The sequence below is a fragment of the Zalophus californianus genome, chromosome 13 (genome assembly GCF_009762305.2).
Source record: "Zalophus californianus isolate mZalCal1 chromosome 13, mZalCal1.pri.v2, whole genome shotgun sequence".
NCBI lineage: Eukaryota > Metazoa > Chordata > Mammalia > Carnivora > Otariidae > Zalophus > Zalophus californianus.
In genome coordinates, this window is record NC_045607.1 from 3,704,658 (window position 1) to 3,715,218 (window position 10,561).

Sequence of the window (10,561 nt, forward strand, 5' to 3'; positions counted from 1 at the left end):
AGCCTCCAGGACCCTGGACAGTTACCAGTCAGCCGAGTTGACCCTTGAGCCAACAACGCCGGTTTGGACTGTGCGGGCCCCCTTCACACGGGTGTTTCTCCCTACAGTCCAGGACTGTAAATGTATTTTCTCTCCCTTAGGAATTTCTGAACATTTTCTTTTCTCTTGCTTACTTATTGTAAGAAGATAATTTATAATACATACACAAAATATGTGTTAATCGTGTATGCTATCGATAAGGCTTCTGGTCAACAGTAAGGCTGTTGGATGTTAAGTTTTGGGGGGGTCAAAAGTTAGGGATTTTTGACTGTGTGGGGGGTCGGCACCCCTAACCCCCATGTTGTTCAGGGCTCAGCTGTATTTTCAACTTCAGCCTCTGGCTACAGGCTGTAAAGGCAAAAGCCCGATGAATTGTGGGATGACCCGACAGCGGCAGGTGTCCCCCAGACATACAGCAAGGCTGGCCTCGGCCAGAGAGAGCTTCTCCGAGCCACACACCTGGATCCCGATGCCCCAGCCATTCTGACGTGGCCAGGCCCTCCAGGGATGCGATTTTCTGAATGACAGGTAGGCATGACTGTGTTTACCCCCAACAAGGGCTAGAAGTGCCCAATCCCAGGGCCGGTCGAAGGCACTGGGGTCCGAGAAGTTTCTCCTGCCGTGCCTCCTGAGAGCAGACAGAAACACTTAGAGAAGTCGTGTGCATACTAACGTGGCAGAGGAGGGACACACTGTTGCATCCTTGTGCTTCCACTGGCCAAGGGCAGGGACGGTCACCAGGAGAGGCCCACACTGCCACGAGGGTCCCTCCCCGCAGTCTGTGACAAGGAACCCTCTCTTCACACCTGAGAGCCCTTGACCAAGCCAGGAAGCCCAGGGTAGCCACCGTGGTCACAGGCTGGCCTGAGCGCACCCTGCTTTTTGGGGGGACGGGTTTGCCCCGTGTAGCTCTAGTGCGTGGGGCCACTGGACTCAGTTCCCCAGACCTCAGTCTTCCATCTGTGGCCAGAGAGGGAAAGCATGCTGGCTGCCTCCTGGGTGCTGCTGTCCCCAGCCCCACCCCCATCAGGCAGAGCCGCTCAGAACTCCAGAATCTTCTCTCCTTTGAGCCCTCAGCACCACCCCACTGAGATGAAAGAATGAGTGAGGGGTGGGGAAGACGCCCCCTACCAGCATCGTTTCGAGCACTAGCTTTGGAGTTTCATGACCTGGGGCATGTGACCCCCTCTCAGTGCCCACCTGCTGTGGCCATGGTGACATCAGGCTGCTTAAGCCCTCGGCATGATGCCCGATGCCCAGTGGGAATGGCCCTGACTCCGACCTCCGCCTCCAGCGCCTCAATTCTGCCAGAGCCACCCAATGCCCAGCCCTCTTGCACCTTGTGCTTCTCACCTTCCAGGGTGATGCTCTGTTCTCTCTTCAATGTGCATCCAGTTGGAAGCTGAGTCCATTTCTCCCCCCAGGCCAGGTGCCCAGACCCCAGTTAGAACACAGAGGTCACTGCGCACATCCCAGAGGACTTGGTGTGGCTGGGCTCCACCGGTCCAGGGGAGGCCACAGCCCGCAGAGGCCAGCTGCTCTCCCACCTGTGGCCACCGCCCGCCCTGCCCCCTGGGAACCAGCGGTCCAGGGCCGAGGGACCGGCACCTGAAGCCCAGTCCTGCTCAGACACTTCACTTCTTCAAACCTGTTTCCTCCTCTCTAGAATGAGGGGCTTCTCCAGACTTCCTGGAGCTTGAGGACTGATGGACACCATGGGGAAAGGTAGTCGGCCCAGCGCCTGGGGCTGAACAGAGCTGAGAGCGCTGCTTCCTCCAGCTGGGGCCTCGGGAGCAAAGGAAGACGCCAGATAGAGATGAGGCTTTATTCAGGAAGAGCTCTGGAGGGGAGGTGGGTCCCCCAGGTCTCACCCTATGGCTTCCTGGAGCCGAGGACATTAGAAGCCGATGACTATGGGCATCTGAGCCCCCTCAGAGTCCCCCGAGGGGGGCGCGGGGGTGGCATCAGAATCCACGGAGGGGGCAGTGGGGGTGGCATCGGAATCCCCGGAGGGGGGAGCGGGGGAGGCCCCATTTCCGGTCACTGTGGGCAGTGCCTGGTAGGTCAAGGTCCAGAACTGCATGTAATTAGTCCTCAGGTGCTGCTTCATGGAGTTGCGATCCATCTTCTTGGTGATCTCCAGGTAGTTACCACTTTCCACCGTGTAGGGATCCCAGTGTGTGGGCACAGCTGAATGTCCCATGTTGGGGTCCCTGCAGGGAGGAAAAGGGCTGGGTGGGGGCTGGGGGCTCACAGGAGGCTGGAGACCTGTGTCCCTAGCCCATCTCGGCCCTGGCTTGCCTGGACAGTCCTCCACCCTCTGCACTGACCCTTACCATCAGGGTACCTCACTATATGGTGCCTGGGCCCTGGCTGGGCACATGGAACCCCAAGAGGTGCTGATCTCGGGGCCTGGGCAGTAGCCCCGTCCTCCCAGACAGACAGAGATACCGAGGATCCAGGAAGTCAATTGTAAGTGAGGGAGCAGGGACTAGAACCCAGGCCTGCAGGGCCAGGTGGCAGGGGGCTCTGGGCTCAGCCTCACTGCTGTCTTACCCAGTTCTGGCAAAGTTGGTCCAGTAGGCAATCATGGCCTTGGAGACCGTCCTGTCTTGGGTCCGGTAGCCCAGGGGAATAGCGAAGGGCTTCCCAAAGACGTACTGGATGTCATCCGCGTGGTCAGCCCCCACCCATTTGGGGTAGGTGGGCATCCGAGAGGGGTGGGAGAACATGTAGCTGTAGGTTTTGGCACTCCTGAGGAGGGAGGGGAGACCACCCAAGTTGGAAAGGTGCTCACCTGGGGGCCACCCAGCACAGGGATGTGCTCCAGAGGGAGCTGTGGAGGGAGCAGGGAAGGGTCTGGGGAATTCCCACGAGACTCATGAAGAAGCTGGGATCCTGACACCCGGGAAAGGGAAAGCCATGGGCGAAAGCCACGGATTCGAAGCTTCTACAATTTCAGTTGTGTTTGTAATTCACCACCACAAAACACACTGAGGCAGCTTCCTCCTGCAATTCAGTATCAAGAAAGATCTTTTTTGCTCTGCAAGTGAATTTGTATCTTAATTTAATTGGACAGGGTATATGCCCTCAGATGTTTCCCTTTTTGCCCTGACTGACAGGAAGCTCAGAGCTACATTTATTGCTTAGTTGCTACGAAGCTTTCATTCTAGATTCTAGGTATAATATTGTCTTCCTACTTTTCAAGCATTCCTAACTTTTTTTTTTATTTCATTGGCTATTATCATATAGTGAGTTTTAATGTGGTCCCAGGCTTAAGTTATTCTGAAAGTTGGTCAAGTTGAAACCCACAACAGAGACCATTATCATCCAGGGTTCTTTCCTTCTACACAGCTTGAGGGGTGGAAGGTCAACTCAAGAACTTTTCAGTGGGAAGGACTGTGGGGTGAGGGAGGGCACTCAGTGCCAGGCCAGGCAGAGGATTGTGGGAGGGTTTTGCAAAGCCCCCTGAGGCTGGGAGGTGAGGAGGGGCCCTCTCAGGTCTTGTCAGGCCTGGGCAAAGCAGGTGGTGCAGGCCCAGGTGGGGACCCGAGCCACCCTCCCGAGAGGTCTCAGGGCGCAGGTGCACCATCCCAGGTGGGTGGGCCTCCCCAGGGAGCCTCCCTGCCCAGGTCCTCACTTGGCATTGGCTCTATGCTGGGCCACGGCAAACTGGGTGGGCACCAGGAAGAGGATGTCGGTCTCCAAGTCCACCACGGTCTTCTTTCTGGTCTCTTGGGACGCGTCGTGGGCCCAGGGCTTGGTATAGATGTCAAAGGTGGCGTTGGCACCCCTGAGTCCCTTGGTGATGGTGAGCCCGCTGACCAGCTTGTAGAAGTCCTCTCTGCAGGGACCACGCCAGCACTGGACCCTCCACCCAGTGCCAGTGGGAGGGTATCTGCACCCCCACCCAGCAAAGGGCGAGGGACGGCCCCCAACACAGTGCTGACCTCCCTCAGCTGCCCCTGGGCACTGCCCCCTGGGTCCCGCACCCACTGCTTACTCGGTGACCTCCGCTTTGTTCTTGTTGATGGCTGGCATGTCGACGCTGGCAAAGATGTGGCCATCCATGTTGTTGATGCCTGCTATGTAGTCAATGTCGGCCGCGTTGGCGTACAGCTTGACGGGGTCATCGGGGATGAAGTCTCCGTCGACGACAGGGAGAAAGCCCAGATAGTGCAGTGCGGGATCTGGGTGGGGGAGCAGCCGGCTCTGACACTTCCGGTACCCACTGCCCCTCCCCTCCGCCTCTGGGGGCGGGACTCAACTCCAGCGTGACTTCCTGCCTCCTCTGATCTAGACCCAGCTTCTCAGGCCTCAGCACCGCCCCCATTGAGGGCGGGGTAATTCTATGTCCAGCACCCTGCGGCGTGTCCATCCACATCCCTCAGCCCGCGGGACACCTGTGGCACCCCCTCTGCAGTTATGACAATCAAAACTGTCTCCCGACGTGGGCACATGTGCCCTGGAGCAAAAGTTCCCAGGCCGAGAACCACTGGTCTGGAGCCCAGGGCTGCCCTCCCTCCCGCCTCTGGAAGGAAGACGAGGAAGTAATTGAGATGACCGATGGAGGAGGCACCCCCTCTCGGGGCTGGGCTCCAGCGTGTTCGCCAGAAACTGCGAGGTCCACATTGCCCTGCAGACCCCTGAACTGGCCCCGAAAGGACCGCAGAGCTGGCTCGGGGCAGGTGGAGGCAGTGGCCTTCGTGAGGCCCAGCCCGGCGGGTCTTCCTTCCGGTGCACGCCGGAGGAAACAACTGGTTTGCATTTGGGACCACGTGTTTGCTTGGCTTCCGCTTTGCTTACGGTTTAATTCGCATCAGGTAAAGATGCAAATGATGGGGCCTCTTACTTAGCATCAAAAAGGTAAGCAAGAGCGGACCCCAGCCTACGGCGCTGATGAGGTCCCCGGCATGCCGGGGTACACAGGAGCAGAGCCGGGAGGGCTGGGTGCTGCCACGGGCGCTCAGTGGGTGCGTGTTCACTGCATGAGTGGCAAGAGGAACAAATGACCATCTAGGACAAAGTCTCTCGGTCTTGGGTCCATGAATCTCCCTAAAATTGTGCACAAATGACCACGGATGTGTGCCTTGTCGGGCACTGGAGCCCACATGTTCATCAGCTTCTCAAAGGGGTCATGACCCACGGGGGATAAGAAGAAAGAACGGCCCTCATCCTTACCAGCCTACCAGGGTGCTGGTGGCAGCAAGCTGCCTAGGGACACCAGCAATCTGGGGACAGGGCCAGCCTCAGACCCAGCAATTCCTCTCTTCTCCAGGAGCATGGCCGGCCCCCCCTGACTGGGAGCACGCCCAGGCTCCCCCAGCAGCCTCCACTCACACTCCATGCCTGCCAGGGGCATCTTATAGGCCAGCGTCAGGGCACGGGGGTCGGTAATCTTCAGACACTTGGCCATCCTGGCGGTATCGTCCAAGGGGCAGCCCACCTTCTCAGCGATCTGGAGGGAGTGGGGGTGGGTAGGCAGGTGGGTGAGGCCAGTGCTCTGGGTAGAAGGTGATGGAGTCCAGGACAGAGTGGAAAAGAGGGAGCCCCCCCCCCACCACAGCCCCTCCTTACCCTTTTGGCCCAGAAGAGGGGGTTCTTCTGGATGGCCCAGGAGCACACTGCCACGCCACTCTGGCTAATGGCTCGCCGGATAAGGCCCTTGTTGTAGGGAGAGAGGGTCTGCAATACACAGAGGTCCTGTCACCAAGGCCTCGCTGTGCCTGCCCACCCTGGGCTTGGCCAAGGACACCCCACACATCAGTTCCAGCCCCTCTCCTCCCTGCTCCCATTGACTAGCTCCCACACACTTCGGGGCAGGTCCACCCTCCGGGGCCGCCAGACCTGCAGAGAAACGCTGGCGCCTCCAGCTGACTCCCCAAAGATACTGATGTTGTTGGGGTCCCCCCCAAAGGCTGCAATATTCCTCTTCACCCAAGCGATGGCCATGTGCTGATCCCGAAGGCCATAGTTACCTGGGGGCGGGGTGGAGGATGGGCCTTCATCAGGGACCCTTGGTGGGGGCTGGGGTGCCAGGGCCTGGGCCACACCGGGTGAACAATGCACGTGGGTGGGATGAGAATGCCCTCAACTGCACGGAGACCCTGGCTGAGCGCGGGGATGTTGAAGGGTGGGTCCCCCAGAGGCTGGCCGGGTGGGGTGCTGGGGCAGGTGTGGGGCTCAGGCTGGGGGCAGGGGCAAGGAGCAGGAGGACCAGCCTGCTCTGTTCTCTCCCTCCCTGCCACAGCCCCCCTTGTCTGTCCGTGGCTCCTTGTTGCCGCCTCAATTTCTTATCTTCTCTTTCACTGGTTCCCTGCACCTGCTCCGCTGGGCCTCTGGGTCCCGCTCTGTCTGTCAGTCTGTGGGCCTCTGTTCTTTCACTACAGCTGCCAAGGGGCTCCTGCATCTCACAGCGCATCTCCAGCTCCCTGGCTCTGCAAATAGGATTCTGGGCCTTTCCAAGGGGACTGGCAGGAGCTGTTCAAGCACGATGGGAGCTAAGGCTCAACCCCCGCCGGGCCCAGAGCTCACGGGGCTGGGTGCACTCGCTCAGAGTGGACCTGGCAGGTTGGCGGACCTGGCAGGTTGGCGTCCCCAGTGCTGAGGAAGCCCAAGGGGCCGACACGGTAGTTGAAGGTGACCACAATGACATTGCCCCGTGTGGCAATCTCCTCCCCGTCGTACAGGTAGTTGCTGAGAAAGTTGGCCCCGTGGCCCGCCCCCATGAGGAAGGCGCCTCCGTAGATCCAGATCATGACGGGCAGGTTCCGGGAGACTAAGGCAGAGCAGAGCAGACCCAGTGAGTCCAGATGCAGCCCCCCCAACCCGGCTCCCCTCCGCACCCTGTGCTGATTTCAGGGAGGTTTGGCTCTGGAGCCCCCCAGACACAAGGGTAGGGCCTGAGTCTCTGGCTGCTTGGGGGCATGCTGCAGGGTGCGGGGAGGGTGAACCCACCTTCCTTCTTGCCCTGGGGGACCCAGATGTTGAGGTAGAGGCAGTCCTCCTCCCCGTAGGTGTTGTCCTGCGTGATGGTGGCCTGCAGACACCGCTTCTTGAAGTCCTTGGCCTTCAGGGTTCCTGCGGGCGGCCAGCGGGGCAGGTGAGGATGGCAGCTGCCCCATGGCACCCCCAGGCGTGGGGCCTCACCAGCCCCTGCCCGCTCCCACCTTGCCAGCCGGGGTGCCGCTGAGGGTTCTCCAGGGCCTTCGGGGGGGCGGCGAAGGGGATGCCTTTGAAGATGTCGACATAGTTGCCAAAGAGGCTGAGCTTCTTGTTGATGCCCTCCACGAAGCCTCCTTCTGTGTACACCGCGCCCAGCTGGGGGTGGAGGCCGAGGCTCAGGAAGGCCCAGGCGGGTCTCCCGAATGGGGCTGGGAGGCAATCTGAGCAGGCCCCAGGGTGCCCCGAGGTTCCCCAGAGACAGCTTCAAGGAGGGGCCAATGTGCACCTGAGTCCTGCCGCTTGCCCACGTTGCTAGAGGAGCAGCTTACCGCCTTGGTCCCGGACCCCGAGGGTGTCCTGCTCCCTGAATCTTGGAGGAAGCTGGGTCAACCAGTATGTTCCCACTCCAGGGAGCCTTCCAAGTAGGCCAGGAGAGGTGGGGTAGATGTTTGGATCTCGGCTATGGCCACCTAGCCGTGACCATGAGGCTGTTTCCCCATCTCTAAGATGGCCCGTTTGCTCCCCTTGTGTCCCCCCTTCCCCCAGGGTCCGGATGGCCTGGAGTCGGTGGCCTGGTGACTCCCAGCCCTTGTGCTCAGTGCTGAGGAAGACCCCCGCCCCCCGGGCCGTCAGAACCACTGCTGTGTATCCAGCCCTAGCCCTGAGCTGGGCCCTCGCAGCCAATGCATCCAGTCTGCATGAGGGTCCTGGGGGCTGGTGCTCATCTACCCATTGTCCCAGAAGGGAACTGAGGCTCTCCTGCTTGAAGTCACCCTGTGAGAAACAGCTATCTAACCTCAGAGCCAGGCTCCCATCCCCTCCTAGGGCTGTCCCCCCGCCCCCATCCATCGGGTCCCATGGCAGGTGTCTGCTTCCTGGCTCTCACCTGTGCTACGTCCCAGGGAGCCAAGGGCAGGGCAGCTCTGCACCCCCAGGCCCAGCTGCCGTCCCAGGGCCCTGTAAGGTCTAGGCTAACAGGCAACCGGGGAAGAGGCCAGAGCAACTCCTGCCAGGGCCCTCAGGGGTGGGGCCGGGGGCAGGTGCAGCTCTGCTCCCCCACCTCTACCCCCGCCCCAGCTCTTGGCTCAGGAGGTGCAGCCTTGTTTCAGGCCTCCAGGCATCTTTTCTGACAGGCTTCCCGGCTGCTGGGATGGGGCAGCAGGCCAGGTCAGTACCTGGGGACTAGGAAGTCACCTCTCAGAACTGAGACTGCCCTGAGGGCCCTGGGTGAGGGTGGGGAGGGTGGCACTGGCTGCTGGAACAGCGGGGAGCAATCCTGGTCATTTCTGCCCTTAGAGAAGCCCCCCTCCCCCGGAGAGTGACCTCCTCCTGGGGGCAGCAGGGGCCCAAGGCCAGCACCTGAACCTCTGGGGCCAAGGGGCAGGCCCCAGGGCAGCTGGGACGGAGGTGGCAGGAGGAGGGTGGACACCACAGGGCCGCGTGTCTGTGGGGTTTCAATCCTGCAGCCCCTTCCCTGCCTCGTTCTTCACCCCGTGGCAATGGCGTGCCCGCCTCGGGCGGCCTCCTGACTGGCCAGCAAGCAGGTGGGGACCTGCCGCTTGGGACATGGAGGTTACGCTGGGAGCCAGACTCCGGAGTTTTGGGTTTCTGTTCAGCCACTGGTGGCTGTGTGAGCTTGGGCAAACTGCTCATCTGCTCTGGGCCCGTCTCCCCTTCTGTGAAAAGGGGACATTGACATCTCTAGAGAGGAAAGAGCCAGAGGGGTGTTGGGTTCCCAGACTCAGCAAATAAAGACTGAGGACTCCCAGTTCCATTTGCATTTCCCATAAATTGACTTTTTTTTTTTTAGTATATCCCAAATATTGCATAGAAGATACCCACACCAAAAACTTCTCGTGGTTTGTATGAAATTCAGATTTAATTTGGCATCCTGTATTTTATCTGGCAGGCTGTCGTATGAATGAGAATATACATAAAACATGAAGTGCCCAGGAAATGCCATTTTGATTGCTGGGGTCTCTTTCTCAGGCTGGCTCTTCTGGCCAGTGACCCTGTCTTCCCTCCGCTGTGCCCTGTCCCGTTTCCAGGTCTCGCGGAGGGAGAGGAGAGAGGGGCCCCTCTGCTGGGCCCTCGCTTACCTTTGCCGTGCTCACTACCGCCCAGCAGCAGGTGAGGCCCAAGACGACCAGCCCCAGGTGCCCCATGGCGTGCGCCTGCCCGTGCATGGCCCTCCCCTCCGGCCCGCGGCTATTTATGCGGCCGCAGCTGGCCGGGAGTCCAAAGTAGCAGCTGTCCACAGAGGGCCCCTTTGCCCTCCTCCCACCTCTGCCCCTCCTTCCGGGCTGGCCACACTCCAGGCAGTGTACCTGGGGCCAGGAGACAGCTGCTGTTTCCAGCTAGCCTCAGGCTGGGCCCAGGTCACACAGTAGGGCACGCGCACGTGCACAAACACGGCGCAGGGACAGGCTACTTTCCCAGGGCTGGGTGCCCCCGGTGCCGTGGTGCCACAGCGCACCTGTGCAGGTTCCCACCTACCTGGGAGCGGAGGCAGATGGCACAGGACCGAAGGTCGCCAGGCCGTTGGCTTGCCCAGGTGGACAGTGCCCTGCATTCTGGCTCACTGATTTACAAGGACTCGGCTCTGCCCTCAGAGAAATGGGCATGCTTGGTCTCCGTGGCCCGCCTGCCACCCATCCCCAGCTCAACAGAGGGAGCTTGTAGGGGACCGGGCGTGTGACTTCTGGGCTGTGTGCCACTGGTCAGCCAGTGGGGTTGACCCTTATTACCGAGGGCCCGCTGCGTGTGCAGTCTGAGCCAGGTGTGGGGACCCAGAGCAGCACAGATGACCCCGCCCTTGGGGGGTGGGGGAGGCCTCACGTGCAGTACAAGTCCTGGGATGGGAAGGCAGGAGGCTCGGGTACACAGGGAAAGGGGGAAGTGGGGCTCCAGCCCAGCCCCGAGGGCTTCCTTAAGGAAAAGGAAAAGGAAAAGCCAGGCTTTCTGGCCACAGACATGGGCCACGCAAAGACCCTGCGGCAAAGCCAAGCAGAGACGGAGACCGACCAACAGAGAGTGGAAGGGACAGAGTCCAAGAGCGTCAGAGAGAGCGGGAGGGAGAAAACTGAGCACAGAAGTAGGGGTGACACAAAAGCGGCCACTACTGTTTCCTGTGGCTGTGCAGGACTCTGGTCACCGGGGGTTACTTATTAGAAAAGGCAGGCCACCAAGGACAAGGCCTGAGATGGTGCCTTTGAGTTCGGCTGCCCCTGGGATCACGGCTCACGGCTCACGGCTCACGGCGGCTGCTCAGACCCCACCGCACAACCACCTCTAGTGAGGGGGACGCACTCAGGAGCCAGGGGACAGCGGAGCCCTGTGAGGCCAACAGCCCCGCAGC

General features: G+C 60.4%; 1 protein-coding gene across 1 annotated transcript; it reads right to left on the minus strand.

Moving 5' to 3' along the window:
- Window positions 1-1,857: 1,857 nt before the first annotated feature.
- On the minus strand, window positions 1,858-9,434 carry CEL (carboxyl ester lipase). The gene is made up of 11 exons (XM_027616733.1): window positions 9,303-9,434; window positions 7,209-7,359; window positions 6,997-7,119; window positions 6,620-6,817; window positions 5,887-6,017; window positions 5,617-5,724; window positions 5,380-5,497; window positions 4,043-4,229; window positions 3,680-3,883; window positions 2,596-2,793; window positions 1,858-2,252 (listed from the first exon to the last, which is right to left on the minus strand). Exons 1-11 carry the CDS (start codon window positions 9,387-9,389, stop codon window positions 1,937-1,939), a joined length of 1,821 nt encoding a protein of 606 aa, XP_027472534.1. The 5' UTR covers window positions 9,390-9,434; the 3' UTR covers window positions 1,858-1,936.
- Window positions 9,435-10,561: the final 1,127 nt, after the last annotated feature.

Bases quoted from the DNA above. Each gene is read 5' to 3' on its own strand.
- CEL (XM_027616733.1), bottom strand. From the start codon at position 9,389: ATGCACGGGCAGGCGCACGCCATGGGGCACCTGGGGCTGGTCGTCTTG. The intron at 6,818-6,996 runs GTGGGTTCACCC...GCTCTGCCTTAG, and splicing joins CCCCCAGGGCAAGAAGGAAG to TCTCCCGGAACCTGCCCGTC. The intron at 6,018-6,619 runs GTCCGCCAACCT...CCCCGCCCCCAG, and splicing joins TGGGGACGCCAACCTGCCAG to GTAACTATGGCCTTCGGGAT.